The 20,502-nt window shown below is 46.8% G+C and overlaps 2 protein-coding genes across 5 annotated transcripts; both read right to left on the reverse strand.

The window, feature by feature from the left end:
* Positions 1 to 4,259: 4,259 nt before the first annotated feature.
* Positions 4,260 to 5,715, reverse strand: LOC120909723 (zinc finger protein OZF-like). The gene has a single exon (XM_040321449.1). It carries the CDS (start codon positions 5,707 to 5,709, stop codon positions 4,405 to 4,407), a length of 1,305 nt encoding a protein of 434 aa, XP_040177383.1. The 5' UTR covers positions 5,710 to 5,715; the 3' UTR covers positions 4,260 to 4,404.
* A 2,258-nt stretch (positions 5,716 to 7,973) lies between these two features.
* LOC120909724 (zinc finger protein 300-like) lies at positions 7,974 to 18,057 on the reverse strand. Of its 4 annotated transcripts, none has more exons than XR_005741364.1 (2): positions 18,014 to 18,057; positions 7,974 to 8,352 (listed from the first exon to the last, which is right to left on the reverse strand). XR_005741364.1 is itself a non-coding variant. In XM_040321450.1 (2 exons), the coding sequence occupies exon 2, from the start codon at positions 17,293 to 17,295 to the stop codon at positions 16,036 to 16,038; it is 1,260 nt and encodes a 419-aa protein (XP_040177384.1). In that variant the 5' UTR covers positions 17,296 to 17,651; positions 18,014 to 18,057; the 3' UTR covers positions 15,918 to 16,035. The 4 variants fall into 4 exon arrangements, 2 of the variants coding, with proteins under 2 accessions (XP_040177384.1, XP_040177385.1); XM_040321450.1 differs by lacking the exon at positions 7,974 to 8,352 and adding an exon at positions 15,918 to 17,651; XM_040321451.1 differs by lacking the exons at positions 7,974 to 8,352; positions 18,014 to 18,057 and adding exons at positions 15,918 to 17,651; positions 17,725 to 17,768.
* Positions 18,058 to 20,502: the final 2,445 nt, after the last annotated feature.

Genomic DNA, 20,502 nt, shown 5'->3' on the forward strand with positions numbered 1-20,502 from the left:
AGGTAGAAATTACATAATACAGGTGGGGGTAATCTAGAGATAAGAGGTCACGTTATATATATAATATACACTATATTACCAAAAGTATTGGGACACCTGCCTTTACACACACATGAACTTTAATGGCATCCCAGTCTTAGTCTGTAGGGTTCAATATTGAGTTGGCCCCGTCCTTTGCAGCTATAACAGCTTCAACTCATCTGGGGAGGCCGTCCACAAGGTTTAGGAGGGTGTCTATGGGAATGTTTGACCATTCTTCCAGAAGAGCATTTGTGAGGCCAGGCACTGATGTAGACGAGAAGGCCCGGTTTGCAGTCTCCGCTTCTTGTCTTGGTATGCTGACGCCTTGAGGGTTCCATTCACTGGAACTAAGGGGCCAAGCCTAACCCATGGAAAACAACCCCAACACCATAATCCCCCCTCCACCAAATGATTTGGACCAGTGCACAAAGCAAGGTCCTTAAAGACATGGATGAGCGAGTTTGGGGTGGGGGAACTTGACAAGAGTGAGATATTGGCTGGAGCAGAGCACAACAATGTGTGAAACAGGAAGTGCAAAGGCATGGCTTAAATCAGGAAGTTCATGGAAGGAAAAAAGAGTTCAAGGTTTAACGAAAAACAAGGTACAAGTCTAATGGATCAGAAGGAAGCTGTTCAACATCTCAGGTGGCTCAGCAAGATGAGCTAATGACAGACACAGCAGAGGTCCTGGGTTCAGACCCGGGTTCTGACACAACCATTGTCATACATATACTGACTATGAGCCCAACATGGTTGTTCAACCGGACAGCAACTGTTTGACCACATGTAAAAAGAAAAACCTGGTCCTTCAATAACCAAGGAAACAAAATCTCACCTTATGTACATATAATACACACACACAGTAATGTGTTCAGCGATTGCTGCTTGGTTACAATTGTGGTAACTATCTTCTCAACCATTGCCATACATATGCTGTCTATGAGGCCAACGTGGTTGTTCAACATTGAGCACGTGTAAAAAGGAACATATGGTCCTTCAAGAACCAAGGAAACAAATTCTCAGCCCATTTACAGAACATACAATAGCACAACTGTGTAACAAAAGTCTGAGTGACTGTGGAACAATGTCCTCAAAACTGGCGGGAGCCTGGTCTTCACCTTGCTGCTGTGGTCTACTTTGTTTAGAGTGACACAGGACAAAGAAAAGACGGAGGGAGGCTTCTCTATGTTAGATGTGATGAGAACGTGAGGAAAAAAGATGATCTTGTGGTTGGAGGTGGTGATGGTACGGAGGAGGAATTACGGGTGGAATGATAGATGGGAAATTGAATGTGGTTGGTGTTCTGGAAACACGGCTCGACTCCTCACAAGACTGGGCTGTTCGTATTCCTGCCGATCCTCTTGTTTAGAGGGACACGGGACATAGAAATGATGGAGGGGGGTTTCTCTGTATTAGATGTGATGTGAAAGTGAGGAAGAAAGATGATCTTGGGGTTGGGGATGTGGTTGGTGTTCCAGAAACACGGCTTGGCTCCTCACAAGACTGGGCTGTTCGTTTTCATGCCGATCCTCTTGTTTAGAGGGACACAGGGCATAAAAAAGATGGAGGGGGGTTTCTCTGTATTAGATGTGATGTGAAAGTGAGGAAGAATGATGATCTTGGGGTTGGAGATGTGGTTGGTGTTCCAGAAACACGACTTGACTCCTCACACTCCTGGAAGAAAGATGATCTTGTGGTTGGAGGTTGTGATGCTGTGGAGGAGGAATTACGGGTGCTTCACTAAGATAGTCAGACTTACCATTTAGTCTGATCTCTCCTGGTAATCCATAAGTAATATCTAGCTCTTCTATTACCATAATTTTATTGTTTCTGAGGAGCGGGGTCGTACAGACTACACTCTTATTTGGACTCAACCAGCACTTACATGACTGCTGAATAACATTTCCCGCACTAAGGACATTAATGCGGCTTTTCCTCCATGTGTGCTGTGATATTTAGCGAGATCTGATTTACGTACAAAACATTTCCCGCACTCAGTGCAGGATTGCAGCTTCTCCCACGTGTGGCATATCTTATGTATGGAAAGATTGGACTTGTTTTATACGGCGGGCATCGTGATCGACGATAGATCTACATTGAGGGACATTGTTTGTTTTTCTTTTTGTAATAAAGGATTTGTCAAAAACATGTGTACTGTTCTTATTTTTGACACTTTTTTTTGGTGAATGAGTAGGGGTACAATGTATTCCATTCACATGGGTGGGGGGGGGGGCGTGATCTCAGGTCCTCCTTGTTAAAGGGAACTTCCAGATTCCGATACGGCCCCTGCCTACAGACCCCCACAACCACTGCCCAGGGTTGTCGGGAAGAGGCCCTTGCCCCCATCAAGGTGCCCCAAAGCACCCACACCCCCCCATGTTGAGAGAATTTGGCCTGGTATGGTTCAGGAGGGGTGCTTGCTCATCCACTTTCCTGGCCTGCCGGTCTGCATGCTTGGATAAGGGTCTGGTATGGATTTTGGGGGGGACCCCATGCCATTTAATTTTTTATATTTTGGCGAATCAATACTAGACCCGAAGGGCCTGGTATGTACTGGGGGGGGGGGGGTTAAGGACGCGGGCTGGCTTCCAGGACTGCTGCTTATCAACCAGCTATTCTTCACACAGAATTGGGATCAATCTATCATATTTCGACCAATCCGAATTCAAATCATTCTAAAAACTTGGAATTCATTTGAAAATTTATGAACAAAACTAAATTAGTAGCATAACGAATACGTAGGGAAAAAAAAACAAATCTTTCATGTCTACTTGTTAAAGGGGACTTCGTATAAGCCCCCTGTGTGCAGACCCCCACAACCACAGTCCAGGGTTTGTGGGGAAGAGGCCCTTGTCCTTATCAACCTGGGGGGGGGGGGGGCCATTTAAAAAGGAAAGAAAATGACTTTAACCCCTTCAATACCGGGCACTTACTTCCCCTTCCTGCCTAGGACAATTTTCAGCTTTCAGCTCTGTCGCACTTTGAATGACAATTGCGCGGTCATGCAACACTGTACCCAAACTACATTTTTATCATTTTGTTCCCACAAATAGAGATTTCTTTTGGTGGTATTTGATCATCTCTGCGGTTTTTATTTTTTGCCAAACAAATAAAAAAGATCGAAAATTTTGAAAAAAATAACGTTTTTCTTTTGTTTCTGTTATAAAATTGTGTAAATAAGTAAGTTTTCTCCTTCACTGATGGGCACTGATAAGGTGGTAGCACCAATGGGCACTGATGGGCCCTGGTAGGTGGCACTGTAATGCAGCACTGATGGGCACTCATGGGTGGCACTGTTAGGCGACACTGATGGGCACTGAAAGGTGGCACTGATAGGCATCCCTGGTGGCACTGGCAGGCATTGTGGATGGGCACTGATTGGCAGCTGCCTGGGCACTGATTGGCATATCCCTGGTGGCCATGGGTGGCTTACCTGGTGGTCCAGTGTAGGTATCCACCCCTGGTGGTCATGCACTGATAACCAGCACAGACCCTCCCCTGTTAGGAGAGCAGCCGATCGGCTCTCCTCTACTCACGTCTGTCAGACGCGAGTGAGGAAAAGCCAATCAACGGCTCTTCCTGTTTACATCGTGATCAGCCGTGATTGGACATGGCTGATCAGGTGGTAAAGAGCCTACATCAGAGGCTCTTTACCGAGATCGGTGTAGCGGTGTGTGAGACAGAAACGCCGCACCACCTATCGCCGTGATGGTTAAGGAAAACAAAAATCCTGTCAATCTTCCCAAGACGTCAAAAGATCGATCCAGTCCTCCAAGGGCATAGAGCCAAGTAAGAGCCATCTCACTCACTCGACTTCCTGCCTAGCCATCAGCAGCATCAAATCGGTTCCAAGCTTACAGACGGCTCCGGTAAGCTCGGAAACTACCGGGAAGCACCCTTCTTGCCTTCTATAAAAGTGATCGCTGGGACTAATTTTATCTGAAAGCCGGCCACCCCATTGAAAAAAAAGTCAGCGGGGTTATGACAGTTACCGGGATTTAACGTCAAAGTAATGCTGAATATTTATAGTTAGGCGGTCAGCAAGTGGATAATCAAGGAGGGTTCCCGGTCTTTGGTTGGTGATCGGGAGCTGGTGGGATGGGCTCCTGGTCATGTGACCACTGTGACACTGTTTCTTCTGAAGTGCAAATGAGACCAGATTACACTGCAGAAGGGACTCCTGAACCAATAGCACCCCCCCTCCCCCCTTTTGTAACAAAGAAAGCCAAACAAATTCGTAAACTTCGTAATCTTTAATTTTCTGATGAAGAGTTTCTTACATCATAAATATCAAAGTCACGGTGTGCATCAAGGTTTGCTTCTTCCGTATGTGAGACCTCTGAAGTATGATTCCTAGAGAAGATATTTCCTGGATTGGGGACACTAATACACTTCGAGGGTTGTGTGGGATCGCTGATGCTTGGAGAGACTGGACTTATCTGTAAAACATTTCCCGCACTCGGCACAAGAATACGGCTTCTCACCCGTGTGACATCTCTGATGTCTGGCAAGATGGGACTTCTGTGAAAAACGTTTCCCGCAATCTAGGCAGGAATACGGCTTCTCTCCCGTGTGAAGTTTTCGATGTCTGACCAGGTCTGATTTCCTTGGATAACATTTCCCACACTCAGGGCAGGAATACAGATTCTCTCCTGTGTGGCACCTCTGGTGTACAGCAAGATAGGACTCCTGTGAAAAGCATTTCCCGCACTCAGGGCAGGGATACGGCTTCCCCTCCACGTGACTTTTTTGATGTACGAGAAGGTCTGATTTCCATGGATAACATTTCCCGCAGTCAGGGCAGGAATGCGGCTTCTCTCCCGTGTGCAACCTCAGATGTCTGGAAAGATGCGAATTCTGTGAAAAACCCTTCCCGCACTCTGGGCAGGAATACGGCTTCTCCCCCGTGTGGAGTTTTCGATGTCTGACCAGATCTGATTTCCTTGGATAACATTTCCCGCACTCAGGGCAGGAATACAGATTCTCTCCTGTGTGGCACCTCTGATGTACAGCAAGATAGGACTCCTGTGAAAAGCATTTCCCGCACTCAGGGCAGGGAAACGGCTTCCCCTCCACGTGAATTTTTTGATGTACGAGAAGGTCTGATTTCCATGGATAACATTTCCCGCACTCAGGACAGGAATGCGGCTTCTCTCCCGTGTGCAACCTCTGATGTCTGGAAAGATTGGACTTCTGTGAAAAACGTTTCCCGCAGTCTAGGCAGGAATGCGGCTTCTCCCCCGTGTGAAGTTTTCGATGTCTGACGAGGTCCGATTTCCTTGGATAACATTTCCCGCACTCAGGGCAGGAATACAAATTTTCTCCTGTGTGGCACTTCCGATGCACAGCAAGATAGGCCTCCTGTGAAAACCGTTTCCCGCACTCAGGGCAGGGATATGGCTTCCCTCCCGCGTGACTTTTTTGATGTATGAGAAGGTCTGATTTCCGTCGATAACGTTTCCCGCACTCAGGACAAGAAAATGTCCTGTTCCCCTGAATTCTGGCCCCACCCCTCACAGTACGAGGTTGCTTAGAGTCGGAGGGATTCCGTGGTCTATCCACACTGTGAAGTCCTCCATCCATAGTGGAGCTCATTGTCTTTTCTCCTCCACAATCTCCCGTGATGTCCTCATCTTCCATTTTACAACCTGGAGATAAAGTGAGACGATCCTTTGAGGGTTTCTCCATGGCGTGTCCTGGAAAAATAGAAAAACATCAATAGATACAGTGGGGATCGAAAGTATGGGCACCCCAGGTAAAAAATTGTATTAGTGGGGTGGATTCAGGTACGAATTGCGCCCTCTTACGGAGGCGCAGCGTACCGTTTTAACACTGCGCCTCCGTAAATTACCTGCGCTACGCTTCATTCATGAAGCAGTAGCTATGTAATTTGCGCGGGCGCTCGTTAAAACTGCCCAGCGTAAGGGCGCGTAATTTAAATGATCCCGTAGGGGGCGTGGATCATTTAGGTGCTTTCCCGCGCCGAGCGTAGTGCGCATGCTCCGTCGGGAAACTTTCCCGACGTGCATTGTGGTAAATGACGTCGCAAGGATGTCATTTGCTTCAAAGTGAACGTGAATGGCGTCCAGCGCCATTCACGATTCACTTACGCAAACAACGTAATTTTCAAATTTCGTGACGCGGGAACAACGGGTATACTTAGCATTGGCTGCGCCTGCTAATAGCAGGAGCAGCCTTACGCGGAAACCCGACGAACGCAAACGACGTAAAATGCATACGTAGGGCGCGCGTACCGTTGTGAATCGGCGCTAGTATGCAATTTGAACGCCACCTAGCGGCCATCGTAACAATGCAGCCTAAGATACGACGGCATAAGAGCCTTATGCCAGTCATATCTTAGGCTGCAGTCGGCGTAACAAGCTTTCTGAATACAGAAAAGTCGTTACGCCGGCACAACTAAGCAATTGCGCTGCGTAACTATGGTTACGCAGACGCAATTGCTTACTGAATCTACCCCAAATGTGCATAACGAAGCCAAGGAAAGATGGAAAAATCTCCAAAAGGCATCAAATTACAGATTAGACATTCTTATAATATGTCAAAAAAAGTTAGATTTTATTACCATCATTTACACTTTCAAAATGACAAAAAAATGGTGTCTGCAAAAGTTTGGGCACCCTGCAGAGTTAATATCTTGTACCGCCCCCTTTGGCAAGTATCACGGCTTGTAAACGTTTTTTGTATCCAGCCAAGAGTCTTTCAGTTCTTGTTTGAGGGATCTTTGGCCATTCTTCCTTACAGAAGTCTTCCAGTTCTTTGAGATCTCTGGGCTGTCTGTCACGCACTGCTCTTTTAAGGTCTATCCATAGATTTTCAATGATGTTGAGGTCAGGAGATTGTGAAGGCCATGGCAAAACCTTCAGTTTACGCCTCTTGATGTAATCCCTCCCCCGTGGATTTTGAGGTGTGTTTAGGATCATTATCCATTTGTAGAAGCCATCCTCTCTTTAACTTCAGCTTTTTCACAAATGGCATCAAGTTACCATCCAAAATTTGCTGAAATTTTATTGAATCCATTTTTCCTTCTACTCGTGAAATGTTCCCTGTGCCACTGGCGGCAATACAACCCCAAAGCATGATTGATCCACCCCCATGCTTCACAGTTGGACAGAGGTACTTTTCATTAAATTCTGTGCCCTTTCTTCTCCAAACGTACCTTTGCTCATTCCGGCCAAAAAGTTATATTTTAACCTCATCGGTCCACAGAACTTGTTTCCAGAATGCGTCAGGCTTGTCTATATGTTCATTTGCAAAGTTCAAACGCAGATTTTTGTGGTGAGGACGTAGAAGAGGTTTTCTTCTGATGACTCTTCCATGAAGACCATATTTGTACAAGTATCTCTTTATAGTGGAATAGTGTACCACAACTCCAGTGTCTGCCAGATCTTTCTGGAGGGATCGTGCCGTCAAACGCGGGTTTTGAATTGCTTTTCTCACAATCCTGTGAGCTGTTCTGTCTGATATTTTTCTTGGTCTTCCAGATCTTGCTTTAACTTCCACTGTTCCTGATGACTGCCATTTCTTAATTACATTCCGAATAGAGGATACTGACATCTGAAAACGCTTTGCTATCTTCTTATAGCCTTCTCCAGCTTTGTGAGCGACAACTATTTTCACTTTCAGTTTTCTAGACAACTGCTTAGAAGAAGCCATGGTGCTGATTGTTGGGGGAGTCTGGGCATTTAAAACCTTTGAGATTGACATCACCTGGTCTTCCCAGACGATGATTGAGAACAATCCATGACACTGGCAGCTCTCAGCTTTGCTATAAATTCTGCAGGGTGCAAAAACTTTTGCAGACGCCATTTTTTTGTTTTCTGCAATTCTGAAAGTGTAAATGATGGAAATAAAATCTAACTTTTTTTGACATATTATAAGAATGTCTAATCTGTAATTTGATGCCTTTTGAAGATTTTTCCATCTTTCCTTGGCTTCGTTATGCACATTATTACAAATTTTTACCTGGGGTGCCCAAACTTTCGATCCCCACTGTGTGAGAGGGTTAGTTCACTTCCATCAAGATTCCATCTGGATCAGGTAGATATGAGTGAGGAGATGTTCTCCGAAAACGCCTGGGCTGCCAGCAAAGGTTCAGTCCAAACTTGCATCTGGAGAAAACCTTATGCTCAGCCCGACTCTGGACCAATCAGTGAGCAGAGAATGTTATGTCTCACCTGAGCTGATCTCTGTAGGAGTGTCCTCCTCTATGAATGTCCTCGTCATTCCATCCTCCTCCGTATATTGCTGATCATCCCTCACATCAATCTCTTCTTCTTCATCCTCAACTTTTATGATAATCAGATCTTCAACCTGAAGCAACAAAATGTCTCCACATGTCAGACTGTTCAATCACTTTATGTTCCCGACCCTCAACTCCACCTACCTGATGATGCTGGGGGATGGTGTGACCTTCCTGTGTGGAATCCCGGGAATCCTGAGGACGGGGACATCTCTCTGGTGGGTTCCCATTACTGGATCCATCTGTAGGAAACACACACACTGACTGAATACATTTTTTCTATGTGTTTATCAGATGATGGGGGATCTAGGTGGAGCCTCCGTACTGCTCTCTCCTTTACAATAAAGTCTCCTCTTACCCGGTGATGTGAGGGGCGGCTGATTCTCCATCATGACGTCCTTGTAGAGATCCTTGTGTCCTTCTAAATACTCCCACTCCTCCATGGAGAAATAGACAGTGACATCCTGACACCTTATAGGAACCTGACACACACAATGATACAGTCACCATCCAGACACACCCCTTGTCTGTTACTGGATAATGTCCCAGAATTCCCAGAATCCTCCTCACCTCTCCTGTCAGCAGCTCCATCATCTTCTTGGTGACTTCTAGAATCTTCTCCATGTTGTGTCTCTCGGGTTTTAGGGAGTCACATGGAGGCACTGTGATGGTCATGTGATCACCTGACTTCACAAGAGGAAATCTCTGTATTGGAGAACCAATAGGAATATCATGTTAGAATCCCAGAATCCTCCTCACCTCTCTGGTCAGGTCTGTGTTTTATTAAGAGAGATAAGAGTGATGTCATGTGACCTCCCAGAATCCTCCTCACCTCTCCGGTCAGGTCTGTGTTTTATTAAGAGAGATAAGAGTGATGTCATGTGACCTCCCAGAATCCTCCTCACCTCTCCGGTCAGGTCTGTGTTTTATTAAGAGAGATAAGAGTGATGTCGTGTGACCTCCCAGAATCCTCCTCACCTCTCTGGTCAGTAGGGATGAGCTGAACACCCCCCCATTCAGTTCGCACCAGAACCTGCGAACGGACCGAAAGTTTGCGCAAACTTTAGAACCCCATTGAAGTCTATGGGACTCGAATGTTCAAAATCAAAAGTGCTAATTTTAAAGGCTAAAATGCAAGTTATTGTTATAAAAAGGGTTTGGGGACCCGGGTCCTGCCCCAGGGGACATTTATCAATGCAAAAAAAGATTTACAAACTGCAGTTTTTTTTGAGAGAAGTGATTTTAATAATGCTTAAAGTGAAACAATAATTTGAAATATTCCTTTAAATATCGTACCTGGGGGGTGTCTATAGTATGCCCGTGAAGGGCACGTGTTTCCCGTGTTTAGAACTGTCCATGCACAAAATGAAATTTCTAAAGGAATAAAAGTCATTTAAAACTGCTTGCGACTTTAATGTAATGTCTGGTCCCGGCAATATGGATGAAAATCATTGAGAAAAATGGCAGTAATGGGCTCCCTCCAGCCCATTATCAAGCCATTTGGGTCTTGTATAGATATTGAGGGAAACCCCGCACCCAAAAAAAAAAAAAAAGGAAGGCGTGGGGCCCCCAGGCCCTATATACTCTGAACAGCATGTGGTGCAAACAAGACAGGGACTGTAGGTTTGTTGTTAAGTAGAATCTGTTTGTAATTTTGAACTGGTACTTTTTTAAAGTGTAGTTCCAGCCCAAAAATCTATTTTTAAGCTTTTTGAAAAATATAGAGAAGGGTTATCACCCTGTAACTGCAGCTAACTGACTCGCCTGGCAGCTCTATCTAACTCAAATGAAATGACACTGTCTCTCTCTCTCTTTCTTTTACCACCGCCGCAACACACTACATAAGGCCGCCACGCAGACAGCCTTATATAGTGTGGGGCGTATACTAAACCCCCTGAAACATAATTGGCCAAAGCTCTCTTTGCTTATGGCGCTGTGATTGGCCAAGCATGCGGGTCATACTGCATGCTTGGCCAATCATCAGCCAGCAATGCACTGCATGAATTATGGGACGTGATGCGCCACTCGAATTTGGCACGAACGGCCCATAATGTTCGAAATTCTGCGAACGGCCGAACAGACGATGTTCGAGTTGAACTCAAAGCTCATCCCTACCGGTCAGGTCTGTGTATTATTAATAGAGATAAGAGTGATGTCATGTGACCTCCCAGAATCCTCCTCACCTCTCCGGTCAGGTCTGTGTATTATTAATAGAGATAAGAGTGATGTCATGTGACCTCCCAGAATCCTCCTCACCTCTCCGGTCAGGTCTGTGTATTATTAATAGAGATAAGAGTGATCTCATGTGACCTCCCAGAATCCTCCTCACCTCTCCGGTCAGGTCTGTGTATTATTAATAGAGATAAGAGTGATGTAATTTGACCTCCCAGAATCCTCCTCACCTCTCCGGTCAGGTCTGTGTTTTATTAATAGAGATAAGAGTGATGTCATGTGACCTCCCAGAATCCTCCTCACCTCTCCGGTCAGCAGGTAGATGATCTCCAGGGTGAGGTTTAGTATCCTCTCAGTCATGTGACTCCGGTCCTCCTCCATCCTCATAGATGTGGTCACGTGATCTATGCAAGTTTCCCTATAGACGGATATCAGAGAATTATCAGGAGGATAAATGGGGGGGTTATTATGAGGGTTGATGTTACTTTCAGAAGTTGAGCCAGCCCCTCCCACCCCCTTCACAGCCCAGTGTTCAAGTCAACACTGCAGAGAGCCACTAACTGACAGTCATGGCTCTCTGCTTAGAGATGAGTGGGAGAACTGAGCGATCAGCAGTGTTTGATCACTCAGTTCTCCCTGCAGAGCTAGTGGACATTTTTTTTTTTTTTTTAATTCTGAGCTTCCCTTTTAATGGCGCGCCATAGGCTCATAGTAATGAAATTGTGTTATAGATGTCTGCCATTACTGGAAAGGTTTATGTGTTTAATAGGGTGCCATAGGCTAATAGCAGGGGCGTACCTATAGGGGTTGCAGGGGTGGCATTTGAGACCCAATTCCCATGCTCCACAACCCCCTGTACACACGAACAGGAGGGGCAGCGGAGGGCGGCATGTTGAGAAATTGATCCCCTCCTGCAGCTGCTGACTGCCCCTCTCTCCTCCTCCCTCCCCCAGGCTTTCAGTGGATGCAGGAGGAAAATAGAGGATAGGTTTCTCTGCATGCCGCCCCTCCTATCTAGGTCCTGCTGCCCTGCTGTCTATGGGCCCTCCTGCCCCGCTGACTGTGGGCTCTCCTGCGGCCCTGACCATGGGCACTCCTGCCCCTTTGTCTGTTGGCTCCCCTGACCCTCTGTCTTGTGGCTCCCCTGACCCTCTGCCTGTGGGCTCCCCTGACCCCTGTGGGCTTGTCTGTGGGCTCTCCTCCCCCCGCTGTCTGTGGGCTCTCCTCCCCCCACTGTCTGTGGGCTCTCCTGCCCCGTTGTCTGTGAGCTCTCCTGCCCCGTTGTCTGAGAGCTCTCCTGCCCCGTTGTCTGTGAGCTCTCCTGCCCCGTTGTCTGTGAGCTCTCCTGCCCCGTTGTCTGTGAGCTCTCCTGCCCCGTGGTCTGTGAGCTCTCCTGCCCCATTGTCTGTGAGCTCTCCTGCCCCGTTGTCTGTGGGCTCTCCTGCCCCGTTGTCTGTGGGCTCTCCTGTCTCATTGGGTGGACTTCTGGCTCCCCCTTGTACCCTGCAGCTCTGCTGGCTTCCCGCCTCCCGCCAGCTGCTGCGGGGGATCTGTCTGGGTGGAAAGCGGGGAAGGAGCCAGTAAATGTGTCATCTACTTGCCCTTTCTTTGTCTTAATACATACAGTCTGTGATCCGCACCATTTTCTTACTGTTTTTTATTTGTATTTATTCATTCATAGCTGAGGCATAGTAAACTGTGTTTACTATGCCTCAGTTTATGAATGAACGGGAAGCCAGTGTACAGAGCTATTCGTACTGTGCAGCTGAGGCTGCAGAGAAAAGGAACTGATGAATCTGTTCTCAGTCCCTTTCTGTGTCTCAAAAGTGAGACGTTAGTGGTCTGTTTAGACTCCTGATATTTCACCATTAAAAGGGGTTGTAAAGGTTCATCCTATGCATTAAGGTGAAAAAACATCTTACGATCACTGGCCCCCTGAGCCCTGGAAAGTCCTGCGTCGCAAACACACTCTTCCTTTGCTCTGTCTTCTCGGCTCTTCATTGGATAGATTGATAGCAGCGCAGCCATTGTCTCGCGCTGCTGTCAATCAACTCCAATGATGCGAAGGCCGAGGGGCGTTCCAGAGTCCTGTAGTCGGTGGCTATGGACGCCGAATACAAGACTCGGGAGCGTGCCGGCAAGGTAACCCCTTTGGGAGAGAGCTTCCAAGAGGGGGGTTATCAGAAGAGGGGAGGAGCCGAGACAGCCACCGAGGGACCCCAGAAGACAAGGATCGGGGGCCACTCTGTGCAAAACGAGCTGCACAGTGAAGGCAAGTATGACATGTTTGTTATTTAAAAACAAAAAAACTTGAAGCTTTAGTATCACTTTAACTACAAATTGAAAAAGAAAAAAAAAATATTCTGACACCAATGGCGGATCTACCAAGGTCGAAAAGGTCGCACTTGCGACTGGGCTCTGGCGCCACTGTGGAGGATCCCAAGACAGCAGGAAAGTTGTCTGTTGCGGGACCGCAATTAAGGGCCCTATGATGGGAGTCCCATGATCAGTGGGAAAGGGCCCAGGTTGGGGGGGGCCCTTTATGGTTTCCTGCATCGGGGCCCTGAAGGTTCAAGTTACGCCTCTGGCTCATAGCACTGAGATTGTGTTATAGGAGTCTTCCATTACTAGAAAAAGGTTCATGTGTTTATTTGGCGAGCCATAGGCTCGAAGTGATGAAAATACTTGTGGGTTACATAAAGGATTACGATGTGGAAAACATGATTTCCTCTACAAGACGGAAGGGCCGAGCAAGGAAAAGAAACACATAGAAAGTGAAACCAGGAGCCACAAAACAGTTACAATAACATGTTGGGAACTAAAGTCGTCTGTCTAGTGCTCTGTCCATACTTTCAACGACCCCTGAAAACCCATCTCTTCAGAGAAGCCTATCCCACCCCCACCTAATAAACTGAACTTTTATTTTATCCATAGACTCATCCCCCCTGCCCCCGCCCACAGTTATTGCCTTTTTTCATCACTTGACTCTTTTTTAGCAGGATCCTCCGACCCCTCATGTATTGTAATCGTACTGTCTCCCTTTATATTGTAAAGTGCTGTGCAAACTGTTGGTACTATATAAATCCTGTATAATAATAATATATACAGACACACTTGCATATATAGGAGTAGTTGTGTCTGCTGGCGATAAAAGAGGACACAGCGGGGGGTTACTGAGTGTAAATATACAATAAAACCGTATTACCTCCTCTGCTGCCAAATCCAGCAATGTCTCCTTTCTACTTCCTCCCGACTCACCTCTCACCTGGAACTTCCTGTCTGTTCCTGACATCACTTCCTGTCGGTCTGACATCACTTCCTGTCTCTATGGTAGAATTGAGATCACCATCTTGTGGAGCTCAGAGGAACTGCAGCCCGCGAGAAATGTCTTGTAGTGTAAACACGGCCTTGTGCTGTGTGTGTGTGTACTGTATATCCTTATAGATGGGGTCATCTCCACTCCCACCAACGGGGAGAGAAATATATTACTGCCTAGTCTATGGGACAAGTTCATTGAGATTTATTGTATAATGCTCGTCACTCTGCCCTATAATGGCTGCGACCCTTTTCTACACATCTTTCACCAAGATCTGCAAGACATCCTGAAACCCTCATTGCAGTAGCATAGGCAATATGATATACAGTGGAACCTCGGATTGCGAAGAACACAGTTAATGAGCGTTTTGCAATACGAGAACTTTATTTAAAAAAAATCCTAACTCGGTTTGTGAGCGTTGTCTCGCAAAACGAGCAGGAGGATTCAGGCCAAAGCACTGTGCAGTACCGCGTTTGGCCTGGGGTGGGGGGGCACCGCCGCCGTTCGGTATTGCTCGGAAAAACGCATCAATACTCCTTTACCAAGCCTTTCCGAGGTTTGCGGGGTGTCCTTTGGGGCATTCCAGATGTTTCTGAGGCTCTCCGGCACCCCCCACTCCTGGCGGCATGAGGTATTGCATGCCATTGAAGTCAATGCGGAACAAATTATTTTAGTTTCAATTAACTTTAATGGGGAAACTCGCTTGGATATGCGAGTAGTTTGGATTAGGAGCATTTTCCTGGAACGGATTATGCTCGTAATCCGAGGTTCCACTGTACAGTATATTACCAAGTACTGGGACGCCTGCCTTTACACGAACTGCACTTAGGACAATAATGCGGATTCCCCTCCCCCCCCATGTGTGCTGTGATATTTAGCGAGATCTGATTTACGTACAAAACATTTCCCACACTCAGTGCAGGATTGCGGCTTCTCCCCGTGTGGCATATTTTATGTATGGCAAGTTTGGGCCTGTGTGATACGGCGGGCGTCGTGATCGACGATGAATCTACATTGGTGGATTTTTTTTTAGGATTTGTTAAAAACCTGTTTACTGTTATTTATTTTTGACACTTTTGGTGAATGAAAAGGGGTACAATGTACCTGCTTCCCATTAACATGGGGGGCTGGGATCTGGGGGCCTTCTTGTTAAAGGGGACTTTGACATTCCGATAAGCCCCCCACAACCACTAACCAGGGTTGTCGAGAAGAGGCCCCTGCCCCCATCAAGGTGCCCCAAAGCACCCACCCCCCCATGTTCAGAGCATTTGGCCTGGTATGGTTCAGGAAGGGGGGCACTTGCTACTTTCCTTTTCCTGGCCTGCATGCTCGGATAAGGGTCTGGTATGGATTTCTTTGGGGGGGCCCCAACACCATTTCATTTTTTTATATCTTTACGAATGAATACCAGACCCGAATGGCCTTGTATGGACTGGGGAGGCCACATCGTTTTTTTCAGAAATTTATATTGCCGGTGTTTCCTCAGATTTGGTGAACCGTCAGAATTTGTAACGGAAGTGACGTTCTGTCGCTGCCATCTTGCTACACCCCGCACTCCGGCGCGCAGCGGCTGTTATCCTGCTGGACGTCATATGACGCCCTGTCAGGATAACTGAACCACCGCCCGGCCATCAAAAAGCCTGTCAATCTTCCCATAGATAAAAAGTGACGTCAAGAGATTAATCCAGTCCTCCGAGGGCATAGAGCCGAGTGGGGGCCATCTTGCCTTCACTCGACTTCCTGCCTAGCCATCAGCAGAATTGAATTGGGTCCAAGCTTACCGACGGCACCCTTCTTACCGTCTATAAAAGTGATCGCTGGAACCACTTTTATCTGAAAAGTGGCCACCCGATTTATAAAAAGATACCGGGGTAATGGAAGCTAGCTGCCGCCATAATCCCGGGATTTAACGTCAAAGTAATGCTGAATATTTATAGTTAGGCGGTCAGCAAGTGGATAATCAAGGAGGGTTCCCAGTCTTTGGTTGGCAATCGGGAGCTGGTGGGACGGGTTTCTGGTCATGTGACCACTGTGACTAGTTTTCACAGTTTCTTCTGAAGAGCAAGGGAGATAAAGACTATACTGCAGGAGGGACTTATGAACCAATAGCACCTCCCTCTTCTCTTGTAGCAAAGAAAGCCAAACAAATTTGTAAACTTCGTAATCTTTATTTTCTGATGAAAAGTTTCTTACATCATAAATATAAAAGTCACGGTGTGCATCAAAGTTTGCTTCTTCCGTATGTGAGACCTCTGAAGTATGATTCCTAGAGAAGACATTTCCTGGAGTCCTGGACTGGGGACTCTAATACACCCCAAAGGTTTAGGTGGGTTCTCCGATGCTTGGAGAGACTGGACTTATCTGAAAAACATTTCCCGCACTCGGGACAAGAATACGGCTTCTCACCCGTGTGACATCTATGATGTATGTCCAGCGAAAGTTTATGACGAAAACATTTCCCACAGACAGGACAGGAATGCGGCTTCTCACCTGTGTGCAACCTCTGATGTCTAGAAAGATTGGACTTCTGTGAAAAACCCTTCCCGCACTCTAGGCAGGAATACGGCTTCTCCCCCGTGTGAAGTTTTTGATGTCTAATTAGGTCTGATTTCCTTGGATAACATTTCCCGCACTCAGGGCAGGAATACAGATTCTCTCCTGTGTGGCACCTCTGATGTACAGAAAGATAGGCCTCCTGTGAAAAGCATTTTCCGCACTCAGGGCAGGGATACCGTTTCCCCCCTGTGTGACTTTTTTGGTGTACGAGAAGGTCTGATTTCCTTGGGTAACATTTCTCACACTCAGGACAGGAATACAGCTTCTCACCTGTGTGGCCCGTCTGATGTACAGAAAGTCGGCACTTCTGGGAAAAGCATTTCCCGCACTCAGAACAGGGATACGGCTTCTCACCCGTGTGAGATCTCTGATGTGTGTAAAGATGGGACCCCCGTGAAAAACATTTCCCACACTCAGGACATGAATACGGCTTTTCCCCAGTGTGAGATCTCTGATGTGTAACAAAGTCTGATTTCCACGAGAAACATTTCCCGCATTCAGGGCAAGAATACGGCTTCTCCCCTGTGTGGAACCTATGATGTACGACAAGCACTGATTTTCGTGAAAAACATTTCCCGCACTCAGGGCAGGAATACGGTTTCTCCCCCGTGTGAGATCTCTGATGTGCGACAAGCGCCGATTTCCACAGGAAACTATTTCCGCACTCGGGGCAAGGAAAAGGCTTCTCAACTGTGTGACTCTTTTGATGCTTGACAAGGTCTGATTTCCGTGGATAACATTTTTCGCACTCAGGACAGGAAAATTTCTCATCCTCCTGAATCCCGGCACCACCCCCCACGGTACGAGGTTGCTCAGAGTCGGAGGGATTCCGTGGTCTCTCCACACTGTGAAGTCCTCCATCCATAGTGGAGCTCATTGTCTTTTCTCCTCCACAATCTCCTGTGATGTCCTCATCTTCCATTTTACAACCTGGAGATAAAGTGAGACGATCCTTTGAGGGTTTCTCCATGGCATGTCCTGGAAAAATAGAAAAACATCATCAATAGATATGAGAGGGTTAGTTCACTTCCATCAAGATTCCATCTGGATCAGGTAGATATGAGTGAGGAGATGTTCTCCGAGAACGCCTGGGCTGCCAGCAAAGGTTCAGTCCAAACTTGCGTCTGGAGAAAACCTTATGCTCAGCCCGACTCTGGACCAATCAGAGAGCAGAGAATGTTATGTCTCACCTGTGCTGATCTTTGTAGGAGTGTCCTCCTCTATGAATGTCCCCGTTATTCCATCCTCCTTCATAGACTGCTGATCATCCCAAACATCAATCTTTTCTTCTTCATTCTCAACTTTCATGATAATCAGATCTTCAACCTGAACCAACAAAATGTCTCCACATGTCAGACTGTTCAATCACTTTATGTTCCCGACCCTCAACTCCACCTACCTGATGATGGTGAGGGATGGTGTGACCTTCCTGTGTGGAATCCCGGGAATACAGAGGACGGGGACATCTCTCTGATGGGTTCCTGGTATTAGGTGGCTCCATCATATCCTTGTGTCCTTCTGAAAACTCCTCCATCCCTCCATACTCCTCATCCTCCTCTTTATACTCTTCTTTTACAACATTATTATTATCCTCCAGGTTTCCACCCTAAAAATATATAATTAAACATTCATTGTAACAAAATAGCTTTAGTATGAACCTTTTCCACCAATAATTGTTCCTCATCTACCTGATGATGGTGGGGGATGGTGTGACCTTCCTGTGTGGAATCCCGGGAATACAGAAGACGGGGACGTCTCTCTGGTGGGTTCCCATTACTGGATCCATCTGTAGGAAACACACACACTGACTGAATACATTGTTTCTATGTGTTTATCAGATGATGGGGGATCTAGGTGGAGCCTCCGTACTGCTCTCTCCTTTACAATAAAGTCTCCTCTTACCCGGTGATGTGAGGGGCGGCTGATTCTCCATCATGACGTCCTTGTAGAGATCCTTGTGTCCTTCTAAATACTCCTACATAGGGAAATAGACAGTGACACCACTTAGGAACCTGATACTTATGATACAGTCACCATCCAGACACACCCCTTGTCTGTTACTGGATAATGTCCCAGAATCCTCCTCACCTCTCCTGTCAGGAGCTCCATCATCTTCTTGGTGACTTCTAGAATCTTCTCCATGTTGTGTCTCTCAGGTTTTAGGGAGTCACATGGAGGCACTGTGATGGTCATGTGATCACCTGGCTTCACAAGAGGAAATCTCTGTATTGGAGAACCAATAGGAATATCATGTTAGAATCCCAGAATCCTCCTCACCTCTCCGGTCTGGTCTGTGTATTATTAATAGAGATAAGATGTCATGTGACCTCCCAGAATCCTCCTCACCTCTCAGGTCAGGTCTGTGTTTTATTACTAGAGATAAGAGTGATGTCAGGTGACCTCCCAGAATCCTCCTCACCTCTCCGGTCAGGTCTGTGTATTATTACTAGAGATAAGAGTGATGTCATGTGACCTCCCAGGATCCTCCTCACCTCTCCGGTCAGGTCTGTGTATTATTAATAGAGATAAGAGTGATGTCATGTGACCTCCCAGAATCCTCCTCACCTCACCGGTCAGGTCTGTGTATTATTAATAGAGATAAGAGTGATGTCATGTGACCTCCCAGAATCCTCCTCACCTCTCAGGTCAGGTCTGTGTTTTATTACTAGAGATAAGAGTGATGTCAGGTGACCTCCCAGAATCCTCCTCACCTCTCCGGTCAGGTCTGTGTATTATTAATAGAGATATAAGTGATGTCATGTGACCTCCCAGAATCCTCCTCACCTCTCCGGTCAGCAGGTAGATGATCTCCAGGGTGAGATTTAGTATCCTCTCAGTCATGTTACTCCGGTGCTCCTCCATCCTCATTGATGTGGTCATGTGTTCTATACAGGTTTCCCTATAGACGGATATCAGGGAATTATCAGGAGGATATATAAGGGGTTATTGTGGAGGGTTGACGTTACTTTCAGCAGTTCCTGGCTCTGTTGTCCAGAATATGATTACACACGTAGTCTGCAGTCCTTGGAGTTTTCGTTTTTTGTTGGGCACAAGGAGCCCATCGTAGCTTATAATATAGCTTACTTGTAGATACAGTGAATATCCCCTAACCATGCACTGTTTAGGAGACAGTCACAAGTTCTGCAGCCAGTGACGTCACCGGTGTGCTCTGGATGGAGGGCACACTTAATGTACCCTCCATCCAGAGCACAATGCCGCGATCGTGACTCACATGTGCATACGCGGTGGTGGCGTCATCACGGCTCAGCCTTTCAAATGACTGGAGCCCAGAAGAAAGACCAGGTGAAGACTGAAGCCCTGGCAAATGTTCCGGGACCACGTTGGCCCGGAGCAATTGATCCACTCTGAGGGCCCAGTAGTCGACTGGGTCCCCAATCTAGAGGGGGTCTCGAGCTGTCCGTCCAATTGGAGGAAGCTGACCGATGAGGAGTCCGTCCAAAGAATACCAAGCACAAGGCTGGTGTTACAGGAGGGACCTGTCCATTCATCAGGGACCACCTGAGTTCTGACAGGCTGGATGTTGGTCACCTGTCAACTGCTGATCTTGCAAAACTACCTGAAGGAGATCCGGGTGCTGAATCTACTGAGAGAGGATTCCGGACCATAATTGTCTCCAATCTTATAGGAGGGTCTGTGGCAGAGACTTGATCCTAAGTTCGAGCGACACTCTGGCTACCAGGCTGGTAAGAGAGGCCTGTCCAGGTGCGCTATACCCACTCCGGCTGGAGTGGCGAAGTAAAGTGTTGTTAGGAGCAGGACTGTCTCCCGTATTCAGTTACACCTGAATCTGCTGTCTCCTATTTGCTATCCCTTCACATTTCCACTGTTTAATCCTTTTTACCCGGCTGGATAATAATAAAAGCACAGAAAAGACACCTGCTGTGTGGACATTCCCTTTACTACAACTCTCATCAAGTACCCTAGACGGGGGATATACAGAGGTAACATGCCACCCAAAACAAACCAGCAGCTCCTCCGGGGGTAGTGCTACATGTATTATAATCCCTTTATAATGTAAAGCGCTGTGCAAACTGTTGGTGCTATATAAATCCTGTATACACACACAGAGACACTTACAGATATAGGAGTAGTCATGTCTGCTGGGAATTAAGCAGGACCCAAGGTATGTAAATAGAAAATAAGATCTTATTACCTC

Source organism: Rana temporaria, chromosome 8 (genome assembly GCF_905171775.1).
Source record: "Rana temporaria chromosome 8, aRanTem1.1, whole genome shotgun sequence".
Taxonomy (NCBI): domain Eukaryota; kingdom Metazoa; phylum Chordata; class Amphibia; order Anura; family Ranidae; genus Rana; species Rana temporaria.